Raw genomic sequence first — 25,007 nt, 5'->3', positions numbered from 1 at the left:
TAAAAAATATTTTAAAAAATAATAATAACAAGTAAGGTTATTTAATATCATTTATGCTTTTCATTTTCTATTTTTATTTTTAGATTTTTAAAAACAAAAACATATTTTCTAACATGTTGTTTAAGTTTTTTTTTTAAATGTAGTTTTAAAAATTTGTGATAATGATTGTTGATTTTTTTAAAAAAATGAAAAACAAAACAAACAGGTTTAATTTAATATTAACTCTTTTTCAAAATTTTGAAAACAAAAATACTGTTTTCAAAATGTTGGTAATATGTCTTGACTTCCAACTATTATTGGATTTGTTTATTAGTCTCTAACAGAGGAACTTTGTTAATAGCAAGAGTCTACAAATTAAAAGTCAATAGCAGGTGGCGGAGGAATAATTACGCCCTGGTGGTTTCATTTCGGCCGTTTGTTTGTTTACGTGAAAGTTATTTTTTTTTTAAATAATTTTTTTAAAAAATAAATTCTAGAAAAGTAAATTATTTTTTAATATTTGATAATAATATAAAAAGTAAGTTGCAAAACGTTTTCCAGTATTTAGTTATGTTATAAAAAATAAGCTGGAAAATAACTTATTAATGTTTTATTTTTTTTCAAGTTTATTAAAATAATAAGAAACAAATTTTATAAATTAAAAAGTTGAATGAGAATGAAATTGAAAAAAATTTTAATATTATAAATTATATTAAATAAAATAAATAATAATTAAAATAATAAAGATCAAATTTAACATATAAAAAAAATTGAAAGATAATAAAATTAAAATAATTATAATTATAATTTTATAAAGTATTTTTTATCTTAAAAATATTAAATTAATATTTTTATAATTTTTATATATTAAATTTTAAAAAATATTATTTTAATTAAAAAAATACTTTCACCGTATAACCAAATAAAAAAAACACTCAAACCAACAATCAATCAAATCGAAACCTATAATCAATGCCAAACAACGCAATTAATATACCGAAAGGAAAAATTTCAAGACCTCATTTATTGTAAAATAAAAAATAAAAAATTACAAATCACATGATCAATTAAAATATAAATATAAATAGAAGGAAAAAAAATGAAGAGAAACGATGTGATGACCAATACAAAAACACAGTGCAAGGATAGTACACGTTTTGTCAATAAAAAAAAGGAAAATATTTTCCTTAAAATAAGAAAAGGAAAATACTATCCTTGTATGAAGAGTATTTTTTTTGTTAACTAGAATTTAGTTTTTTTAACCAATTTTTTTATGTTTATTAAATATAGAAAAGTAAAGAAAATAATTTTCAGAAAAATAAATTCTCCAAAACAAAGAAGGTATTCAATTTCTGTTGGGAAGCCCATTAATGGATTCACAGGCTTCAAACCCCTCAGCTGTTCGCATCAAATCCATTACTGGATACACTCTTTCTAACGAACAGGAAATTATCTGCTACCTTATCCACTAAACTCGAATAAATCCAAAGTATAATAATGTTCATCTCAGAATGTTTGAATTCTGATCCCTCCTCTTCTTTTATCTACTTGGCACTCCATGGGAGATTGGCGATAAAACTATACGACTCAACAACCTTGTTTGGTCCGTATCTTCATCCTAGGATGTTTGGTTTGAGTACTTGTTTGGAATTGTGTTTTTTTTTTTAAATTTTTTATATGTTTTTTTTTATCTTATATTAAAAATGGTTTTTTTATAAAAAAATTATTTTTATATGTTTTTAAATAAAAAATATTTTAAAAAATAGTATAATTCGTCCAACAGTGCACGTGCACTGTAAACTGTAATTTTTTTTTTTTGCATTTTCTCTCACATGATTAATTTTTTTCATCTAACCAAAATTATTACCTGAATCATTGTAATTTAATTTACGATGCAGTCTAATTTGATTTATGCATACCAGTAAGAGTATCACTGCAATTTCATGCCAAAGAATCACTACAAGAAATGTTAGGATTAGTGGCAAAAATCCTGCAGCATATGGGTTTTATTATAAAATGGTCTTGCACCTTTGCTCGTACGTAGCAGCAATTTAAAAAATATTACCAGTAGTTATAATGAGAATTAACAATGGATGTTTGCAAATTTCGTCGCGGCTGCTGTTCGTATGTACTGTGCATAGCAGCAGCAAATTGTTGTCATTAGTGCTCACAGCAACAACATGGAAAGTTGTCATAGCCAATACTTATTTCCAGTACTGCTATAAAAACCGAAATCGCCAGTTTGATCGGTGAATTAAATCCTAAATTCATCTGATAAGAATTGGACTGACCCAGATTCAACTTGAAGAAAAAATCAATTGATTAATTGAACCTGATAATAATATTTAACAATCAAAACCCAGTTTACTATATTTTATGCCGACGCAGCTGCAGTGATCACAGAGAGGGCGATTACGAAATAAGAGGGTTTCTTTTTAGAAGGTTCCGTGATTACAAGATATAATTTATTTATACAGGTATTTAAAATAATATAATATAATATAATTATATGATTTTATATTTTATTTCAAATATAAAAATTGTAATAGATTAACAATTAAATTCAAATTTATTTATGAATTAAATTCAACTCCATTTGTGCTTCAGTTATAAATAAAGTGTACAAGTATTAGAACTTTTACATAAAATTGATTGTTTTTTATTCTGATGGAGTATAATTTTACATATTTATGTTTCTGGGTGTTTCCAATTCACTTTAGGAGTATTTACCGGAAGAAGAAAAGGAGGAGGAGGATATTAGGAGAATTTTGACCCAAAACCATTCAAAATCACACACACCACCACTAAATCGAGCGCGCGAATTTGGCGCGTGCAAAAGAAACTACCGAAAAAACCACCATCTCTTTTCTCTCTCTGTTTTTCTTTGTCATCTCTCTTCCCTGTCTATTAAATCATTCTCTCTCTATCTATCTAAACCGTATTATATATGTATACAGTGTGAATTTCCTTAATTAACTGTGAAAACTTTTTCATAATGTCGTCGACGTCGGTGAGTCATTCATTCTTTTACTGTTCCTCTGCATGTTGTGGCATGATGGGGTTTGTTTGTTTGTTTACTTCTGTTTATAAATCCCTCCATTTCCCCCCCTTCATTGCGATATATATTTTGTTGCCTGAGAAAGTCATTGATCCATGTGCTATGATACCGTTACAAATCTTTTTTTTTCTTTTATGTACGTATGTTATGATCTGATGTTTGGTTTCACGAGAAAAAAACAATTAAGCAATGCCCCATAATTATATCAACTTATTAACCAGGTCTGTTAATTCGCATCAATCCTATTTTTATTTTTATTTTTTCATTTTGAATTGCTTTATTTTCTCAGTTTCCATGATTGTTAACATAATTTCTTGACATTGATGCTTCTTGAAGGATATAATTTACTGTTTATCTTTCTCTAGTTTTCTTCTTATTAATCTATAAATGCCAACCATGTATCCAGTTGAATTTCAGTATTTCTGTCAGCTTCCTAAGCTTTTTCTGTGTTTCATTTTTTAGATCCCAATCGAGGTTTACTTGTGCAGGTTCCGGTACAGGAAGATGCTGGTCAGAAAACCGAAGCTCTACCCCAGTCAAATAGTGCAACGGACTGGACAGTCAATGTTTCAGATGTGAGTTCATCATAGAAATTAGTAATGAACAAATAAGTAAATCCCAGTAAGAAACTGTTCAGAAATAGAATTGCTGATTTCATTAGTGGAACACTGATTGGGACGAAGTAAATATGCTCCAGAGTGGGCACCTAAATACCGAAACCTTACCCCTCTAACATGGCGGTTTTGCTTATAATATTTCAGTACTTGGTCTCAAATGGAAATGTTAGGCCAGTAGGGATTGTTTACGAAGTTAGTTTAAACAAGTAATGATTTCTTGGTGGAAAGCTATGTCTCTTAATCTTCCCTTTTCATTCCTTACAGGTAAGAACAGTTAAAGTTAGCAACATTTCATTAACTGCTACTGATAGGGATATCGAAGAGTTTTTCTCCTTCTCTGGAGATATTCTATATGTCGAAATGCGAAGGTCAGTACTCCTAGATCAGAAGCCAAAAAACTGACTTGTTAAAGTGACTGAGAAGAATACTTGGTACACTTTGTAGGGAAAGTGAAACAACTCAGCTTGCCTATGTTACATTCGAGGAGTCGCAGGGAGCTGATACGGCGATGCTTCTTTCAGTATGTTCTTATTCTATACTGGTGATTCAATGTTCATCTTTCGAGGCTAACGCGTGAATGTGTCGATGTCTTCATGTCAAGATATCCAATTATATGAGTCTGTGGCGCTTCATGATGAAATGATTAGCAGAAATGAGAGCTAGCATTCCAGGAATAGTAAAATTTCAGAATATCAAGGCATTAATGCCAATCTCTGTGGTTGAATTTGTTCTAGATATACATTGGTCACATGACATAAGGTACATAGCCAGACCTACTGCAAGAGGAGCAGTGTTTATGCCTTTAAATGTGACCTCTTCAACCTTGAGATTCCTCTGGAGTTGACAGCGAATGGTCCTCTAGACAATGCTGGTGGATATGCAGGCATACATGCCTTCCAAAAAACCGGCCTGTCATAATTTAGCCTCATGGATTTTAACAAGAATCTTCCAGGGGCAACTTAGAATTTGCATTACCTCATAGAACTCAAGTGAGATCCTCATTCCCAACCAGGCTTGGCTAATGGTTTTAGGTGATCCGTTGAATAAGAAATGAGTGCACGTAAATTACATAAAAGAAAAGAACTGTCATTTCATTGCCTTCAAAATGACTGTTAAAGCTTATGCATTTTGGGTCGTGACTGTGGTTGAAAGACTTAAAGGGAGTAGCCAAGATTGCATCTCATTCTCAGATATAATGTAAACATAACTTATTTTTCTACTGTTTTTTGTATCTTCTTTCATATTCTGCCTCTCGATTAATTCCTTCCTATTTGACATGCCTGGTACAGATTTTGTCTAGGAATCTATTTTTGACTTTATGTTACTGACTCAGGGAGCCATCGTAGCTGATCTTTCTGTTTTGATTACACCTGTTGAGGATTATCAACTGCCCCCTGAAGCTCTTTCATCAAAATTGGTAAATATTTTATATTTGTGCTTCTGCGTCTCTGTTATTGATAATGATCATATAATGTGATGTTGTAGCCAGCTTCTATACGTGTGAAGTAGAATGATGTGCATAGCCAGAGTATATGGTGTTTAATTATCTGCCCTTTTTTGTGTTCAGTCGTAGGCAATAACTAGTTTAGGAAATTAAAATTCATAATTTCAATTAACCTGTAGACTATGAAAGGTAGAGGTTCCACGCCTGAAATTAGATGCATTTCATGACAGTTTGAGTTAAATTCCAAAATTCTTGTGATCTTTCAGTGGGCCTTTATAAATGTGATAGCTTGAGTTTTTCTTCTTTTTTTTACTCTTTTATTTGCATAAAAACTATATTGGGACTTTGAGATGACCAGAAGCTTGCAATGGTTATTCTTTCATATTTTAATTCCAAGAGTCTGGAATGGATTGCTATCTGTAAAAGATTTTCTCTTTCTCAATGAATATGAACTATGGATGAACTCAAGCATGAACATGTAGCATTCGAATAAATACGGACATAGGGTGTCAACTGACGAATTTTATTCAGATTAGTTAAATAAAATCACGGTGAGTTGCCGATGCTGGATTCACCAGGCCAGTAATGTCTAACCATAATCAGGCTTGCTTATACTTTTGTTACTTGTACGGGTAGTTTTTCCCTCTCGTTCCTATGCTCTCGGTAGGAGTTCAAAGATCAGTATCTGCATTGATATGTGAATTGAATTTTTCCTTCTTTTTCGTCTGTTTCTTTGAGCAGGAGAGGGGAGGGGAATGGGTTGTACCAGGATCGAGGTCAGTTATTTTTACATTTTTAATTTTGTTTTCTACCATTCCTCAGGAGCAAAAGCCACCTGCTACTGATTCTGCTGTTAAGAAGGCTGAAGATGTGGTGAGCACCATGCTTGCCAAGGGCTTTGTATTGGGGAAGGATGCCATCAACAGGGGCAAAGCCTTTGATGAACGTATTCATCTGACTTCAAATGCCTCTGCAACAGTTGCTTCAATTGACCATAAGATGGGTCTGAGTGAAAAGCTTAGTGTGGGTACAGCTGTGGTGAATGAAAAGGTCCGGGAGATGGATGAGAAGTTCCAAGTGCTTGTAAAGACGAAAACTGTCCTTTCAGTAGCTGAGCAGAAGGCAAGCAGTGTAGGATCTGCCATCATGAGTAACCCTTACGTATCCACAGGAGCTTCATGGGTTTCAGGTGCGTTTACTGCAGTGGCAAAGGCAGCTGAGGATGTGAGCGTGATGACCAGGGAGAAAGTTGAGAAGGCTGAAGAGGAAAAAATGGAGATTCCTGTCAGCGAGGGGAGCCCAGCACACATCCATCACAATGGATCTCCAGCGGGAGAGCCTCCAGTGATTCCAATTGATTCAGCAGATAGTAAGCTTGCAAATATTTGAGTGATAAGGCTTCTTCTAACTACACCGGATTTTATTTTCTTTATGTATTTCGCATGGTTTCCCGTCTGTATTTAAATGTGAGCAGTGAATTGCAGACTCTTTTCTCCGTTTCAATGTGATCCTGCACTTCCACAAATTTTATTGGCATTTTGTTTGAAAATATTGCACCCCGTCTGTATTCTTCCGTTTGTGCTATTAATAAATGCAGCCAGTGTTCAATCGAGCGGAACCAATTTCTTGTTTCAAGGAATAACGTAAAGCCTGACAAAACTTCCTTGCAGTCAGCCTCCAGGTGCAATGGCAGGGGCCCGAGGGGTACAGAACCTTAGATCAACAAGTTTGCACAAAGATAAAGGTAGGACTTAGAAATTAGAAGGGGCCATGCCATCGAATTCACGCAGGCATTGGATTTAATCATCCATGACAAGACTGATGCCTTCTTACTCCACAAGCTTATCTGGGGTTTGAAATCCTTCTTCTAGACAATGTACAGAGCTAATTCTAGACCAAGAAACCTCGGAATGATAGTCCTGTAAAACTATGAAGAATTGAGATGTGTTTGACACAAAGATCAAATCTTTTGTGCACTCTCCAAACTATGGTAGAACAATGGAGCATTGACTCCTTTAGAAGAACAAATTCCTACCAAACCAGCTCTGCGAGACAGTCCTGGACAAATAATTTGTGTTCTCAACATTTTTAGATCATTGGCGACAAGTATTTGCACCAACTGGTTCCAGACCAACATTAATCCACCTTCTATTCAGTTTCAACCCTTCCAGGCCACTGAAATGTGATTGAAAGTAAAACCTCGAGTTACTTCTATCATGAAACAAGTTCTGTGATCAAATACATGTTTAGTAAATGAATATGCTTTACCTCTCTTTGAAAAGTTTCAAAGAATTACTATTATCTTGCATATATATGTCCATGATTTCACTGGAATGCACAAAACATCCTTGAAAAGGAAAGATTTCGCCATACGTGTTCACCAGTCTGTAATCCGTGAATGAGGTATTTGCATTTCCTGGTCAAATTAAGGTACATAAACTAACCCGGTGACTTGCAATCATGGGAGTCCGAGATCAGTTTTTTCACTGTTATAATACTACTAAGCACAAGAACCGATATATGGCAGAGAGTTGCCTGCCAAGACAACAAAATGATATTGGAGAATAAAAAAAATAACTTCTGTCTGCATAATCCCATCATCGTTTTGCGTAGAACATACAAAAGAATACTTGGAATATTATGTCTTTGAATTTACATGAGCCAGCTCCTTGAATACAGATCCTGTCATTCTATATTATGAACAGTTGGGTAAAAGCATGTACCGTAAAAGAAATAGATTTGTGTTACCTGTTATTATCAGGCTTTACAATTATCTTCATCTACAGTAACCAGTGATGCGTGTGAGAAAAGAATGCGAGTGTACAAGAGGCGATCTTATGATCCTTCATTCCTTCTCCTGCTAGACTGCTAGCTCATATATTGCAGCAACCACTCTAGGCTCTGTTAATACCGTAGTCAAATAATTCGAATCAAATTAACAATAAAGGCAAAATCAACACCAGCGGCACTAGCTTTCAAGAATGTGAATGTGAATGTAAATGCATCAATAGCAGCACCTTCCTAGAAAAGAATTGCATAAAAAAGAGGGTACAATTATACCGTTTTAGAAAAGATCTTTATTTGCATACCTTTATGCACTGGTGTAGGTCATTTTCGTTTGTTCTTACATGAACCTGTAAAATCAAATTGACTAATCAGAACCTAAGAGCATGTTAATTGCAGTATAAGTTTAGGAATGGGCACGAGGCCAGGCCCGGGGAAAAAGTATGTCCTAGGACAGTTTTCAGATATTTCACTGAATCATATCATACGGCAAATCTTGTCCAAAAATATTAAATGAAACAAGCAACAGCACCTCCTCCACCCATTAACAGCCCAAATCGTTTTATTTTGGTATTCGAGCACGGCAAGCTTGTGTTGCCAATTAATATTTATACCTCGATAACTCGTCCATAGGATGCAATTTCATTGCTTTCTAGAGAAGCCAGGATGACAAGCGTGGCTGCAACTGTTGAGGGCCAATGCCTAAGTTGCTCAAGGTCTGACAGTGCCAGCACTGCTAAGTATCTGGCCCTCTTCTCCACCACTGCACCAGCTTTCATAGCTTTCAGGTAGAACCTAATGTTCAGCATGGAAAAAGGACAAGGTTGTATTAGACTTCCTAAACTACAGGTCATATGAATGACAGAAAGAACTAAAGTGTTCATATCCAAGACAGGATACAAATCTTACTACCATAAACTATAAAGCAAAGTGGAAAGGGAAAAGGAGTTACCACATGAAATTGTGGATGGTGGGCAAGAAGCATCGGAAGTTAAGGACCTCCTGCACCAGCCATTCCATGGCCACTACTTCACTTCTGCTGTACACATTGTTCCCAATGTTGAAATTCTTTTGCCTAACACTGAAATTCCCATTATAAAACTGTCAGCGGAGCTCTCATTGACCGGAGCAGAACTTGCAGCTAGATATCATATTACCTTCAGTTTTGAGAAGTGATGGACAGCTAGCTTTGATGAAAATGAGGCAGATTATATAACCATGAAAAAGAATGAACTGGAGAGTGGTATAGGAATGTCTTAGTACTTGCAAACGTTAAGATATTAAAGTATAGTTCATCCAGTGTGTTCAAGTTCATTTGAGCCTTGATCTGGCAACAAGTTGACAGCAATTTCTCTTTTCTAATAAGTCCATAAAAAATAACCACACAACACTCACTTGTGATCTGTTTCTTAAGATGATCAACAAGTTTATTCACGATCCTAATCGTTTTTTGACAATTCTATGTAAATGCAAGCCATTAGTATGCAAAGGACTACAAGGAAAGAATTATGCATCCAAGACTGGCACCTTGTTTCATTTTATTCCTTAAGCAATCCAGGACATGACGACCACAAAAAAGAACGGCCGGGGCAGAGATATTTACCAGTTATAGGGCTGGTTTTCTTCAATTCTGGTGGCCAATGAAAGACAAGCTATACCAACAATTTGAAGGTGACTTTTGTTCTTGAAGAACCCTATTGCTAGGAACCGGTCCAGAAGGCTAATTCCAAGAAACACGGTCGCCAGGTCAAACTCCTTCGCAGTTGCTTGCTGCATAATCAAAGCAACAGACGAATTCAACATGCAATTACCATTTTTTTAACATAAATGATTACCATTTTTTAACATAAGTGATTACCATTTAATTAGAAGAACATTAGGCACACATTGCTCATACAGATTGTCAATTGAAAGTCCAAAAATGATAAACATGTGATTAACAACCGTTGCTGATTAGTGTTTAGTGCCTTGAAACCACTACAAACAGCTCAAGTTTAAATGACAAAAATACCCTTAGTAAATAGAAAGAAAAAATGAGCCACAGAGAAAATCTAGTTTAATCTGGTACAAGGACAGTACTGAGTACTGAGTCTACTGACCATACCACAAATGGTACAAATACAATTGCTAGACCCGTCAGTTTTAAAGTCCAAAACCCAAAATCTCAAACTATGACGTGTCACAACCCCATTTGCTTAACACTTCCAGTAGTAGAATCTCCAGTGTAGAGGACATCTTCCATAATAGAAGGAATCAACTTCAAACGTGTGTGTATTGACAAGAAAAAAATAGCCAACTGTCGCAAAATCGCCGCATCCGAGCAATTGATTTGTTAGCTACCGCGATTGATTATAAAAAACTTACCTCGATAATCCAGTGTACCATCTGCAACCGTTGCTGGAGGATGAGATCGCCGAACTCCGTGTTGTTACGGTACAATTCAGGGTAGTCGTGCAAAAACAATTGCCTTCTCTCTCTTTCTCTCAATCTCTTGTAGCTCTCCTCATCTTCCTCATCGTCCAATCTCGCAAACTTAAGCAATAAAAACAAATGAAAAGCACAGAAATTAAACAAATTAAAAAACAATGAGAGCATTAAAACACAGCAAACTAACACGAAAACAACAGTAATTGTTGATTCAAAAACTCACGGCGAAATTCTCTTGATACTCTGCTTCAAGGAGTGACGATGATTTTGTAGTTTCTAGAGGTAAACTAGATCGCGAGAATTGCTGTCTGAACTGGAGCAACAGGGAATAAGTCTGCGAAGGATTCGAATCACTTACGGACTTCTCAGAAAAATCGCTTCCAGATTCGAAGAAAATAGACGGCGTGTAATCATCAGAGAAATCGAGGTCGTCCGATGAATACTTTTCCCGGAATATCTCCGATTGCAGCTCCGAGAACAAAGTCTCCTGACAAGACGAGTAATCCGAAACTCCGTCGTCCACATACAACTCCTCTGTACAAGCCAGGTCATCACTTTCTCCTCCTCCTCCTCCCAAGCTGTTTGGCTTCTTCTGCTTCTCTACAACACACTCATTAACAGAAACTGCATCGTTTCTGGAAATCTCAGAGAGGTCTGTCTCTCTGTTTGTCGTCGTTTTACGTGATAAGCAGGATTCCACGCCTGAAGCCACAGACACGGCGTCATCTTCTTTAATCTCCGAGGAAATTTTCCTCGAATTGAGATTTTGGTGAAGAGAGGATAAGGTAGAAGTGTAATTGCCTTGAATTCCTTTGGAACTACTATTTTTCGAATCCTCCACACAAGAAGATTCACCCACTTCTACTTCGAATGATGTCCTCTCTTTCTCCTTGTTCTTGTAGTATGATCTCGTGATCCTCCGAAACGGTGAGTCTTCGAACTTTCTCTTCCTGATCAGACTTGATTCAACTGTAACTCGGCTTGAATCGCTAGACACTTCATCGCCGAAGTGAGAGCAGGAGATCGAATCCACAGAGACTCCTTTGTTCTTATTGAGAGAGAGATTAGTGGAGAGTAAAATTGGTGAGATCTGAGAGCGGACTTGTAAGTGACGCTTGCTTCGCTGCTTCTTCACGATGCACGGTGGTTCTCGCTCGATTTTCTTATTCACTCTGCTGCTGCTGCTCTGTTTGAGCTTCATTTTTGTTTTGCAAAATTTGAATTCCAGGAGAGAGATAGGGAGAGTTTGTGCCTTTTAAATTCTGTTATTGGATACTGCAAAATGAAAATGAGAGAGTGAGGAGTGAGAGTTGTTATTGGTATAGTAGTGGACACTGGAGAGTTGAGGAAGGCGGTTATGGACGTTGGTGATGGAGTGCGTGCCTTTTCTTGTGAGGGGGGGCACGTGAGAATCAGCTTCACGCAGGTCCATGGTGCACGATCAGATATCGGTTCTCTTGTCTAACCAGGATTGATCTGGACTGTTCACATATGGATGCATGGTGGGTCCAACAGAATCGGTGGTTCACGTGTAACTACGTCTTCATGGTCCAAACTTCAGTCATGGCAAACCCCTCACAGAGATTGCCAACGACTGATCGCGTTTCCCTGTGAGGAATTTTTATTTTTTTTACAAAAACAAAAAGAACTAAGGACATCATTAATTTGTTTTTGGTGCTTAAAATGGTTGTATAATTAATTTTATTTTACATCCAACAACACAAGACTTAATGATATTAGAGGTACTCATGATATGGATTTTTTATACAAATATTTTTGTAATTTTAATTTGGATAATTGAATCTCTAAGATTTGATCTGTTAGAAAAGAGAGATATATTGGTTGTGTTTTAAGACAAACATTAATTAAAAATACTAAAAAATATATTAAATATCAAAATATTTGTTAAAAATCAAAACATTAATTTATTTAAACTTATTTCTAGAAATTGCTTTTCAATTTTTATTTAAATTATAATTTTTTATAATTTATTTTAAAAAAACACAAACAAACCAAGAGATTTTTTATTAATTTATTCTATATTTTTTTTTAGCTGAGTGCATTTTATTTTCAAAAGCCAAGTTAAAATAAAATAAATAAATTTTATACAAAAATTATAAGATCTGGAACATGTAAAATAAAAAAAAACTCATGAAAAAATAAATTGGAAAATCATGCTTATGAAAAAAAGCACAAGATAAATCAAGTATGTTTTTCAAGAAATGGGGTGATGTAGGGAGAACAAAAAATGGAAGTTGTTATCGCCATTCCATGATCTGGCGGCTTGGTTCAAGCAATGTTTTTTTCTTAATTATATTCAAATCACACTATATTAATTATCAATTAGCTTAACGAAAATTTAATAATAAACCACGGCTAAAATTAATTAGAATATGAAGTAAGCAATAGTACATGATTTAGCACATGAATTATTGCATGTACTCCAAGTAATTAACGGTATGGATGAAAACATGTCCAGTGATTATTTTATTTTATTTTATTTCTAAGCTACCAAGAAGAAAACAGAAAATGGTTCTTGCAATTGACTTTTTTTGGGAAAAATAAAAATAAAACAAACAAACTCGTGACCCTCCTAGCGTGTTTTGCGTTTCGTTTTGTAAGGCCCTGCTGTTGTTGTCGTTTTGCTGGGTCTCGCTTTTATACACTAATTTTCTATTTTTTATGATAAATAGATCATTTATATTTTATAATGAGATTAGAGCATCAAAAAAAAATAATTATTCATGTAGTCTCTCCTAAAATTCCTATGAGATTTTCGGGAAACTAGATATGAAAGGGAACAACGCCCTCGGGATCTAATGATTTTTCAAATTTTTATATTCATATCAAATGGCTTGGTTTAAACTTGAAAAACATATTTTTCTGGGAAATAATTTCTTACGACATCAACGTGAACAAGTTTAAAAGAACAACAAAGGGAGACAGGTCCATTTTAGGCCCCGTTTGTTTGCAGGAAAATAGTTTTTTTTTGAAAAATAAATTTCGAAGAAAGTGAATTTCAGAAAAGTGAATTCCAGGAAAGTATTTTTCGATGTTTGGTAGTGTAATGGAAAATAAGTTGGAAAACACTTTCCAGTGTTTGGTTATGTTATGAAAAATGAGCTGGAAAATAACTTATTAATGTTTTATTTTTTCAAGTTTATTAAAATAAAAAGGAACAAATCTTACAAATTAAAAAGTTGAATGAGAATGAAATTGAAAAAAAATATAATTTCATAAATTATCTCAAATAAAATAAATAATAATCAAAATAATAGAGATCAAATCTAAAAAATTAAAAAAAATGAAAGGTGAAGAAATTAAAATAATAATAATTAACATTTCATAAATTATTTCAAATAAAATAAGTAAAAATCAAAAGAATGAGGACCAAATTTGATAGATAAAAAATTTCAATAAAAAAATGATAAGAAAAAAGCAAATAGCAATTATAAAAATAAGGACCAAAATTAATATAAAAAATAAATTTTAAGAGATGAAATTGAAAAATAAATATTCAAAACAAATTATATATAGCAATCAAAAGTTTAAGGATCAAATTTGATATAATCAGCAAATAAGGACATTTCTAAATTTTTCACAACTTCCGGAAAGTGTTTTTTGCCCAAATTTTTCAGGAAAACACTTTCCTGAAAACCAAGCCAAATTTTTCTTTGACTGGAAAGTGTTTTCCATTGACCAACTTTTCAAATAGCAAACAAACACAGGAAAGTTTGGAAAGTGATTTCCCGGAAACCACTTTCCGGAAAACAAACACAGCCAAAAAAGAAAACATTTTTCTAGAAATCAAACCAAATTTTTTTTTTACTGAAAAGTGTTTTCCGTTGACCGAAAAGTGTTTCCGTTGACTGAAAAGTGTTTTCCGTTGACTAACTTTTCTAATGGCAAACAAACACAGAAAAATTTAAAAAGTAATTTCTCAAAAAATAAATTCCAAAAAACAAACATGATCTTAAAGTAGCCAGAAGGTGTACGCAAGAGTGGAATTAGGGTGGCTGGCAGGTGCATGGCCCTGCAAGAAAAATAAAATTCCTGCTCTTTCCTTTCATAAATTAAAATTTTAGTTTTAAAAATAAAATAAAAATTAAATTTTGACCCAGCTAAAATATTTTCTCTAATTTGACCCCGCAAACTAAAATTTCTAACCTCGCCCAGTTAAATCAATTTGCAAGTCATGTCAAATGAAACCTAAGTTTTGTTTTTTAATTTAAATTCATGAAGGTAAACTAATTGGAGTTAAGAGACGCACTCGATCGTTAAGAAAGAAAGAAAAATTAAATCAATAAATTATAAATTAATATTGAGATAATTATATATAAAAAAAACTCATGATTTATTTATTTTTTATTTTACTTTTATTCTTTTAAAAATTACATCTTACATTTCTTACGATCTAAAATATTTTAAATTGAACAAAATAACTAAATTATCCCCGTATACCAACAAACAAACCCAAATCAAACACCATACCTTCGTAATAAGGAAACAAACCCTTGTCATAAAACCATAAAATTCAAAAAACCCATATCAAAAAACCAAAAGATTCAAGAAACCCGTATCATTAATTGACGTAGTTTTAATCTTCCCTTTTACTGATTTTCAAATCTGTTTTCTCTTCTTCTGCTTTTTTGTTTTTTTAATTATTTTTACAAGTTAATTTGATAAACTTTGTGTTGGGTTTTCAGAAGGAGGCTTTTTTTCAATGAAGAGAGAAAGGAAGGAGATAATGTATATGACTCCTTCCTTTGGATGGTGGCCAGAGATTCTCATTTTTTGTGTTTTTGGTTCATTTCTAACGGGAGTGGAACTCTATTCACACGTACATGACTCAAAAATTCTATCATGTATAATTATTTTTCGTAGATAAAACTAAAGGGGTAGATCATCTCTGCTCTTTGCATTTGTAAATTGTAATTGCCAAATCACTGGATCCTGTCAACCAGAATCTCGAAACAACACCTTTTTTTTTTCCACTTTTGTTAAGAAATCCACCACACAAATGCCCTTACTGCAAACCTGGTTTTATACTCAAAACTCAAAATTTAGCCTCTGAAATACTACTTTTACAGTACTGGGTATTTTCATGTTTTAGCAACAAGAAATGTTTTTATCTCTACCCCCTCAGGCAGCACTAAAGATGGCCTTGAGAGGCTGCGGCTTCCCAAGTGAAATGAACAAAAAGAAGTCATTCTGCTCGTTGTTTGCATCCGTTATGAAATCCCACCTCAAAAAGAAAGCAGAAACTAGACAGCGAGTCGGGATATTAAAAGAGAAGCGAAACCTGGAACAAGCATATGCCTTTCTCGAGCTTTTGGCCAAAATCAAGTGTAGTAACTGTTATAATTATCAATTGACGAGCATGTAACTCAACCGCCGGTACCTAAGAGGTCATGGTGTGAGTGGCTCGGCGCTCTCATCCCTTAAACAAGGTCAGGGGTCGACCCATTTTTATGTATGGAGACACTCTCTTGAGGAATACTTTATCTCTCTATGGGCCGACCCAGTGCAAGCATGGATTAATCTAGACCAGCATCCAAAACACCGCGTGGTTTATATATATATATAAAAAAACTCAACCGCCGGTTGAGTTTTTCTTCCGCCCGAAAGATCTTATATTCGAGACTCTACTAATAATAAAATAAATAAAAAACTGTTATTATCAATTTAATAATCAAGTATAGCTTGCTACTGAGGTCTTCCTGCGTCGCTCATGCGTTGCCCCACGGTACGAGCCTGGCGCCCCCCTCCAGATCAGTTCTAACTTCTAACTTCGAAGTTTATTTATTGCCTTCTATCATATTAATTTGCGTAACCGTTTCCAACGATGTCGTTTCATCTTTATATTATATAACTCGTTTCCAGTTTCTTAAAAAAGTGCCAAACAACATTCATAGAGGTTGAAAAAACAAAGCTGTTTCACTCTTACAGCTGAGAAAGAGATGAAAAGAACAAGAACTTGAATACAAAAAAATTAGTCCTTTTACCCTTTTGGGATCATAAAGGCTGGAACCCGGTTAATTGCATCATATTAAAGACTAGAAAAGATAGAGATTAGATCTGGAAAAATTGAAAGTTAACATTAGATAATAACTTGAAAAAATTAAAAGTTTTGATTAGATACTGGGAAGAAATTCTCCGGTTGCAGTTTAGTAACGGAGAACTCAAGATTAAGTTAAATGCGGATTTGAAAATACAGGTACTAAGGCACTTTGGAGACAACGATAGTAATTTTTAAATATTTTTTAAAAGTGTTTTTATTTTTAAAAAATATTAAATTATGTTTTTTTTACATGCTAATGTTAAAAATAAAAAAATAAAAAATATATTTTTATATATTTTCAAGTAAAAGCTATTTTTAAAAATTTACGTTAAATAACTAAAATATGGTTAATTAATTTGTTTTTAAAAAATAAAGAGGTAAATTATAATAAACCTCAAACACACTTCCACTATTGAGATAGAGATAGTATAATTTTACTCTTAAATTATTTTAACTTCTCAATTACAGATTTTTATTGAAATCATTAAACAGAAAAACATTTCCCTGCAAAAAAAAATAAAAATTGAAATCCTTACCAGAGAATTTCTGAAAAATCGAATATTTGAGGATAAATTTGATAACTGTTTGGTGGTAGAATCGAGACTACCTGTATATATAGTTGTAGGGTATGGTATTCGCTTTCTCAACATTTGTTTTTATTAATTTGATGAACTGTGAGGAAAAAAAATCAATAAAATCCAATGCAATTCGTCGGGTGAATTGAGTAGTGAAAATAAGCAAACAGTGGAGGAAGCGAAAGGATGGAATTGTGCATATTTGATTCGAGAAGAGGACAGCTAGAAGGGCAGGAACTAGACAAGATTCTCTTTTTCTCCTGCTGATTTACCATTTCCAACTCAACTTTCTGTCATCGGACTCAGTGAAGGACTCACCACTTTTACCAGGTGTTTCGTACTAATTACGCACTATTCTCTCTAGAGATCTAATAATTTCATTTATTATAGTTGATGGAACAATATTTACCATGAATTATTATATTAGGTGTTGTCCTGTGGCTTTGAGGCCCAATGGCCCAATGGCACCGTGGTTCCATGACAAGTCGCTAATATAATGGGTTGACCCAAATCTTATAAAATAATATAAATTTAATAAGCTACCAAACTGAATATATTATATACTGAATTTAAAATAATATAAATCTCACAAATCATCACATCCAATTTAGCAATATAATATAAATTTGATAGGTTATCAAACCCAATATAATCAGGTTCATCCTAGAAATAAATCTTTAATTATGCCTATGAACTTAGTTATATTTTGTATTATATTTTTCCTATACCTCTAAATATATAAAAATCTTTCAAATACCTATAATATTTATTATTTATTAAATATTATAAAAAAATGACATTTCAATATCTACTCTTATTTATTATTTTTTATTCTTAATATTTTTAACGTGTATATATATATATATATATATATATATTAAGATTATATTTCTTTAAAATATCATTATATTTTTTTTCTCTAAAATATTACTTATTTAAATATATTCTCCACATCTATAGAACTCGTTCGTCATGGATTATCTAAGTGGTAAGGCATTGTTCTTTGCTTTTGTACGTTGACTGGAATTGCAGCAAAACCACCTGTTTTTTTTTTTTTTTTGTTATTGTCTTTGGGGTTCAAAATGTTTCATTTTAAGTCACTAATTACCAGGATGTCAAAAGTGGTCTCCATTGGATTCCTGCTGCTGGGTTGATGCTGAAGTTCCTGTATCATATGGCTTCCATTGGATTTGAGCTACCAAAGTATTGCCGAAGTTGCTGTACCTTGTTCCTTATAACTTTGGGACAGCTTTTCATGATGGGAAGAAAATTCAGTTACCATCATTTCGTGACTGTTTGAAGGAAGGTGGAACTGTAAAAAAGCTGGCTGTTGGGAGGGAGGCAGCTATTGAAGTTCAGGTTTGTCTCTACAAATATTTTCAGGCGATCATAAATGTGGATCAACTTGACATTTTTCCATAAATTAGTCAGAGGCATAGATGGACTAAGTTACAAGAATTTAAACATGTCTAAACTTTTCCTGTTTCCCCTTTTATTATCCTGATAGGCAAGTGTGCTTGGACCTAGTGGGATCTAACCTGCTATTGTAGTCCTGTGAGTAAAAACTGATTAAATCTCATTACCATCCATGATGTGATCAACTGTTTCCGTTTTGTATTTTACATATAACACTAACTAGTACAAACGTTTTCCTCTCCAGCTTCTTCATAGTTTTCAGTTTCGATGGTAGTTCCACTGCAAAATGCTATGTGCACTGCTTTCTGTTCACTCGACCCTTGTTTAATTATATGCCTCAAACTGGAATTTTCTGTTGTGAAGATGCCTGAATGAAGCAGAACATTTCATGTTTCTTACCATTCAGCTTCTATTTTTGAGAAGTTTAAGTAAAGCTAGACTTACTAAATAAGGCGGAACAAGCATGGGTTGTGTGTCAAAATTATGTCAATTTTTAAGTATAATAAAAAGGCATTCATGTATTTAAGTGATCCTTTTCTTTGTTCTGAAAAAATGTACATTTGCTATATTAGTCTTCAATCTGCAGCTCCAAGGTTCTAGGTTTAACACATGTAGACATGCATAAACTATAGACTCAATTGTACTTTAATGCTTGCGATCTCTCCGCTACTTAATTGGAACTCGGTGCCATGTGCTAGATAGGATGAGAAACACATTTTTATTGGCTTGTATGTTCAGGATATGAAAGCTGATGAATTCCTCTTGTTTTTGGCAGTCACTTGTGAGGGTACTAGAGTCTGGTGCGCGCTGGGGCTACACCTTGCTGTTCACTAATTTTGTTTCAAGACTTGCTCGTGTCCACGACGCTTTCACCTGTGTGGTTTGATCTCCATGGCCCATCTGATCTTCCTGGCTTCTTAATTTATACTATATGCTGCCGTTATACTCTTCGAACTTCTTTTGCCTCTCGAGAATTAAATAAATCTCATAGTGACAGAATTCTGATGATGATTTTGATCGAATGGTAACAACCTTTATCACATTATTTTTGCCAGGATGACACCATCAATTTATTTTCATATATAGTTCAAAGGTTGATTCCTCATGCTCTATCATCTGGAGTAAGTTCGTGGTCCTATCTACGCAGAGGAAATACTCCTTCTTACGTTGTTGCAGGGCCTACATTTGCGACCGTCTCTGTTTCTGAACAGCTCCATCACTTGCATGCTACCTCTCCTATTCAAGATAACAGTTATGATGTTAAAAGGCCCTTGCAGCACAACAGATGGCAAACAGATGAATAGCTAGGATCTTTTAAGTTTTGGGTCTATGCCTTACCAACAAATCAAGCAAGTGAAAACAGAAAAGATGAAGAAATCAAGTTATGTCAATGAATTTGCTTGGTGCTAGTAGCAGCAGTATCTGCACCCTGCAGTGTTTCTGCTCATATTATAGAGAGTTGTGATCTGGGGACAGGTGCAATTAGTATAAACCTTTGTCCCTTGGTTACAGGGCTAGTTTTAAGAGTTTTTTGTCCTGCTACTTATCCTTCTTTTGTTGGAGAAGTACAGACGTAGAACAAAAGGAGTGTCAAATTTGAGTAAGTAGCTTTAAATTAACTGTAAGTAATAATGTTAACTGAAGTCGAAGTTTATCTAGATATACTTCAAACTTTGGTTGGTTAGTCAAACCTCAGCCCCGTGCACGGTCCAAATGAAAGCTAAATCTTGGCACTTGGTGGCTTTATTTAGAAGTTTGACATTGTTTTGATCATTGAGGGTGCTGTTGACGTTATTGCAGGAATCGTTACTTGCCATGAGTAAGCTTAGAGAAGAGGTAGATTTGGAGAAGAGTAGAGCAAAATGGGATAGTGCAGATCGTGACAAAGATTTGGAAATATGTTTTAGAGCGAAAAACAATGCTTGGGTTATTGCTCGTACTCCTCTGATGCCATTGAGAGGTTCAGCAATAGCTAGCCCAGTTCTTAAAGTGACTGCACTCACTATCATCAATATATTTTGTTCCCTCCATCATCCTTAGCACTTCCAATAGCGCCTCCTCTTTGGATTGGGAAAAATATGCTGGTTTTATGTTTATTGATTCTCACATGATTAGAATGAGCTGGATGCATGTATGAGCACGAATTGTTTTGTTTCTTCCTCCACTTCTTCTCATGTAAAGAGGGACCCTTTATATTTTCTTAACAGCGAGGTTCAAGACAGGAGGAAGAAAAACACATCTTTTCTGTATAATGCTATGGCTAATCCATACATTTCGATTAAGGGAAATTTTGTCAAGATCAACCCTTCATGAAATAGTTCTTGGTGAAAATTTGTCAAAACAAATACCACACCAGGCCGGATGTCAACGAAGGAGTTAGAGCGTGTTAATGTTTATTATTGTAGAAGTAGTTGTTTTTTAAAATATAAAAATAAACAAACATTCACGGTTTCGTTTTTTTAGTAATCACCGTCGAAGACCCCTAGGCCCTAATCGGCTAATCGCTCTGGATTTGCCCGTATGTAAGTTCCAAAATAGCCCCTATAAAGCGGTGTGGGGTTCCGAGCTAATTTGTCAGGGTTGGGCCGAAATGGTTAAAACTGAAGGAAATGAGCCGGGTCCAATCATGGCCCAAAATCTCAGTACTCATTGCAAAAGCTTGCTAGGGTTTTGGGGTGACCGGCCGCCAGACTTCAAATCATCCATGCTATTATAAAAGCAACGCCACCCCTTACATTCTTTACTCGGATCTGCACTCTTGCTTGCCAAAGCTAAAATCAGCTACGTAAACTTTTGTTTCAGCTTGCTGTTCTCTGTTTCTTATTTTCTGCGACAGGAAGAGGAGGTGAGGTGATTAGGCTTCTTGGCTTTGTTAATTTGATAGTAATGAATAATGAATGTCTCTAATGATGATCAAAACTTTCGTTCTTCTGACAATTTAAAACCATGTGGAAGATTTTATGGAGACCTGAACTGAAGAGACATTTTTTCAAACGTTTTTTTTCTTTTCATTTTTGTATTTTCATCTTGGTGGCTTACGATTTAGCAAATCTTCTTCTTATTTTCTTGGCTCTATTGCTCATGATTAGTTCCAAACTACTAGTGTAAAGATGTTTATATAGCCTCTAATGATGATGATTATTATACTTTCGTTCTTCCGAGTTGTACCGTGCGGAAATATTTTTGGAGACCTGAACTGAAGAGGCCTGTTTTTTTATTGTTGATTTTAATGATTCATGTTTGTCGGGTGTGTTGTTTTTTAGCCCATTATTGTTTTCTTTGGGATTTCTTATGTTGCTTCTTGTATCCTAGTTTGTATTCAAAATGTATCTGGTTTTATCCGGCAAGGTTTATGTTTCCGATTTATTTGAATTCAAAAAAGGTCAAATTTTATGCTGGATTTCTACATTTTAGGGCTTTGTCCTGTTTATTTGACCTTTTTTTGGGAGTTACAAGATTTGATCTGTAATTTTTGTTTTCAACTTGTCATTTTTGTTGAGGTTCCCGTCACTGAGGATCATGTTGCTGAGAAACCATGGATTTGTCTCTTCTATATATCAATACTTCTTGATAGTACTCTTACCATTCCATTTATTGCTGATCGAAATATTGTCAAAGGGAGCTTTTGGTTCTGTTTTTTACCCGTTGAAGTACATTGTTAAGTTTTTTGATTTTGCTTAAATTGGATGAGTTCAATTTTTGTCAAAATAGCTTACATGAAGTGATGCTTTTGCAGCATGTGCACCCAACCCCGCTTCCTAGTGGATGGATTTCTGTTAGGATATTGTCATGTAATTCCTAGAAGATAAAAGTCAATTGATAAAATAAAATAAGAAAGAATAAAATGAGAAATAAAACATATAAAAATTGGTTAATCTAATTTAGCTATGTTTACGGGTTAATATAAAAAGATTTATTAAGAATGTGGGAATTAGAAGATTACAACATCTCTCTAGTAATAGAAAAATAATTAAGAATCTCTTTATTAATAGAAAAAAACATTTTACTTATTCTCATAAATATCTCAGAATTTAATAGGATTACTCTCTTTTTACTCTTTATCTTGATATGCATTTAAGGCTCGGATGCATTTTACTTTCTATCTTGCTATGCATTTAAGACTTGGATGCATTGTCTATTTATAAGCAAGAGTGAGGAAAGAAAGATCATAAATCAAGGCACAAATTATGTATGACAATAACTCATCTCCACTCATATTCCATTAATTATACCAATAACTCATTTTCTAAAACCATCTTCTACTAATTAGATGGATTTCATTAAGTGACTATATTTTTTTCATTTGAAGACTTATGGAGGAGCTGAGAAGTGGGAGATTGTAAAGATATTTAATTAAATCCATCTAATTGGTGTAAGATGAGTTATTAGATAAATAAATAAGTGGGAGATGAGTTGTTGGGATTAATTGGTGGAGTATGAGTAAAGATAAGTTGTTGTCATAATTTGTGGTATAATTGGTGTCATGATTTATGGTCTTTGTTCCTTTACTCTTGCTTATAAATAGTGGCAAGAAAAGAGAGTAATCCCACAAAGCTGTGAGATATTTGTGAGAGAGTAAGTTAATTGTTTTTTTCTAATAATAGAAAGAGATTCGTAGTTGTTCTTTTATTGTTAGAAAGATATTGTTATTCTTATATTATTTAGTAAAATCTTTTTATAGTTACCTGTGGATATAGCTAAATTGGGTAAAGCATGTAAATTCTTGTGTGTCTTATTTTATTCTATTCCTTATTTTTTATCTGGTTGGATTTGTATATCATTATCCTAACAATTTCTTGTAGCATGTCTCTTTCGAATTGTTTTGTTTTCCTGTCCCCGTAGGGGGTTTTAAGTGTTCATTTTGTTAGCTGTTTTGGACACTGAAGATCTTTATAATATCTCTAACGATGATCAACCTCGAAACTTTCGTTCTCCTGAGCAAATTCATGCTGAAAATTGTGGAGACCTGACCTGAAGAGCTGTAAAAATGATCTTCAATGTCCATTCTGTTTTGTTTCACTTTGTATTATTTAATATTCCGTGCATCAGTGAGAGATGGATGTTGTCTTTACGAAGTCAGGGATGTAAAACAGAAACATATAACAAGATGTGATCTATATTAGAGTATAGTAATATAGAACTCGTTGAATAATTTCAGTGTCATTTGTAATATAAACAGTATGTAAACGCTTTTGCTTCCATGGAGAAGCAATAGCCCCTACGGTCCCTCACAACACAACCTGGACATTTATGGTATGAACATTTCTGTAACTGTATGATGTTCAACACTGCTCATTATGATTCTTTTTCCTGGATGTTGCTCGTCTATTTCACTGTTATTGGTAATTTGTCTGTTCTCTGATTTTCTATTTTTTGTATTTGTCTTGGGCTGGGAGGTGTATTAAACCGGTCCACCTTTCTTCAAGATGAGGTACTGATTAATGTTTCGTTTATTTTACCTCATTTAACAACAATTTCCCCTAGCATGGCCTTATGTTTCGTTTATTCTCACGTGTCCTAATTATGCTTCGAGTTTCTTGGTTTAACATTAAACCGGTCCACCTTTCACGGAAAACATTTTCCACAAATTTTTATGTTTTCTCTTGGTTTTTATTACTTCAGTTCCCGTTAGCACGAGTTTCTGCTGGCTTCATTAGTTTTGGAGGTTTCTTGCAAAACTAATTGCTGCCAGGGGTTAAGAATAAGGTAGAGGTGTTTGGCACAGAACCACTTTCTGTGCTGATGATGAGTGTCAAAAATAATACTCAAAAAGAGAGCTGCTTGGCTGTGAAAAGAGCTTTCTTTTGATCGACACTGCAAACATGGTTCTTGAAAATGTCAGGGAGATGTGGACAGGACGAGGATTTTCTTATTCTCTGTCTTCATTTGAATCTATATCACCCCACGATTTCTCATCTAAATTAATTGTTGCAGGGTGTTAAGGAACCGGAAGAGAAGTTTTATTGGCTTTTCGAGTTTCTCTCTTCAGAGGGCGTGATAAGTGAAATCATCCCCTTTGTCACTTGTTGCCATTTGTAAGCTTAGCTTTAAAACGATGTTTAGTCGAATATGAGATTGTCGATGGAGCAATCTAAAGCTAATTTGGGGAGAAATGATTTTTCGTTGTCCACATGATGACGCCGGATTTCGTCCACCTTGCAGTTTTGCTATAGAACGCCAGAATTACTGGCTTGAGGTTACTGTCTTAGTGTCTTTTGCTTTAAAGCGCAGCCCAAATTCTTCAATGCAAAAGGGCCCAGAGGGTGGCAGTGAAGTCTTCGGAGTGTATGGGCCTTTGCCATCAACTTGAAATTTAAGGGTTATTTTTTATCATTTTCTGTTTTTGTTTGAGAAGGCACCTCGAGCCTTCAGGAATTGGTTAGATTAAGGAAGCGTGCTACTTGTTTCCCTGGTAGTTAAAACATCATATATATATATAACTATCATTATACATGTAATTTGTGAAAGTTTATATGGGCATTTAATTACATTCCCTGCTGTCCAACTCGCCTTCAAACCAAAAATAGCAAAAAGGAGGCCATGCTTTGCAAAGCCATCGTTCAGATATAAAGACCCCTCGTTGCTCCAAACAAGCTAGCTTCGTAATATTGCAATTTGCAAGGTATGGTGTCTCATTCAAAAAACG

The 25,007-nt window shown here is 34.2% G+C and overlaps 2 protein-coding genes, 3 non-coding genes and 1 pseudogene across 6 annotated transcripts; 5 read left to right on the top strand and 1 right to left on the bottom strand.

Moving 5' to 3' along the window:
* Positions 1-2,767: 2,767 nt before the first annotated feature.
* LOC133696659 (binding partner of ACD11 1) lies at positions 2,768-6,710 on the top strand. 2 transcript variants are annotated; one of them, XM_062118907.1, is made up of 6 exons: positions 2,768-2,989; positions 3,526-3,612; positions 3,919-4,022; positions 4,099-4,174; positions 4,988-5,071; positions 5,921-6,710. In XM_062118907.1, the coding sequence occupies exons 1-6, from the start codon at positions 2,975-2,977 to the stop codon at positions 6,485-6,487; spliced, it is 933 nt and encodes a 310-aa protein (XP_061974891.1). In that variant the 5' UTR covers positions 2,768-2,974; the 3' UTR covers positions 6,488-6,710. The 2 variants fall into 2 exon arrangements, with proteins under 2 accessions (XP_061974891.1, XP_061974892.1); XM_062118908.1 differs by lacking the exon at positions 2,768-2,989 and adding an exon at positions 3,097-3,258.
* A 953-nt stretch (positions 6,711-7,663) lies between these two features.
* On the bottom strand, positions 7,664-11,720 carry LOC133696658 (cyclin-SDS). The gene is made up of 7 exons (XM_062118905.1): positions 10,533-11,720; positions 10,247-10,414; positions 9,486-9,652; positions 8,835-8,963; positions 8,497-8,677; positions 8,188-8,232; positions 7,664-7,999 (listed from the first exon to the last, which is right to left on the bottom strand). Exons 1-7 carry the CDS (start codon positions 11,508-11,510, stop codon positions 7,967-7,969), a joined length of 1,701 nt encoding a protein of 566 aa, XP_061974889.1. The 5' UTR covers positions 11,511-11,720; the 3' UTR covers positions 7,664-7,966.
* Positions 11,721-17,131: 5,411 nt separating this feature from the next.
* Positions 17,132-24,671, top strand: LOC133696749 (vacuolar fusion protein CCZ1 homolog A-like; annotated as a pseudogene).
* On the top strand, positions 21,261-21,344 carry LOC133698069 (small nucleolar RNA Z159/U59). The gene has a single exon (XR_009842993.1). It is a non-coding gene; the product is annotated as a small nucleolar RNA Z159/U59 (small nucleolar RNA).
* Positions 21,483-21,567, top strand: LOC133698068 (small nucleolar RNA Z159/U59). The gene has a single exon (XR_009842992.1). It is a non-coding gene; the product is annotated as a small nucleolar RNA Z159/U59 (small nucleolar RNA).
* Positions 23,259-23,342, top strand: LOC133698070 (small nucleolar RNA Z159/U59). Its single transcript, XR_009842994.1, has one exon. It is a non-coding gene; the product is annotated as a small nucleolar RNA Z159/U59 (small nucleolar RNA).
* Positions 24,672-25,007: the final 336 nt, after the last annotated feature.

Source organism: Populus nigra, chromosome 6 (assembly GCF_951802175.1).
Source record: "Populus nigra chromosome 6, ddPopNigr1.1, whole genome shotgun sequence".
Classification (NCBI taxonomy): domain Eukaryota; kingdom Viridiplantae; phylum Streptophyta; class Magnoliopsida; order Malpighiales; family Salicaceae; genus Populus; species Populus nigra.
The sequence above is the reverse complement of the archived record's forward strand: the minus strand, read 5'-3'. Positions and strand labels throughout refer to the sequence as shown.

Coding starts and splice junctions, on each gene's coding strand:
- LOC133696659 (XM_062118907.1), top strand. Junction 3,613..3,918: donor GGACAGTCAATGTTTCAGAT/GTGAGTTCATCA, acceptor CATTCCTTACAG/GTAAGAACAGTTAAAGTTAG. Junction 5,072..5,920: donor AAGCTCTTTCATCAAAATTG/GTAAATATTTTA, acceptor ACCATTCCTCAG/GAGCAAAAGCCACCTGCTAC.
- LOC133696658 (XM_062118905.1), bottom strand. CDS start 11,510: ATGAAGCTCAAACAGAGCAGCAGCAGCAGAGTGAATAAGAAAATCGAG. Junction 9,653..10,246: donor TGGTACACTGGATTATCGAG/GTAAGTTTTTTA, acceptor TTGATTATGCAG/CAAGCAACTGCGAAGGAGTT. Junction 8,964..9,485: donor GAAAACCAGCCCTATAACTG/GTAAATATCTCT, acceptor TGGGAATTTCAG/TGTTAGGCAAAAGAATTTCA.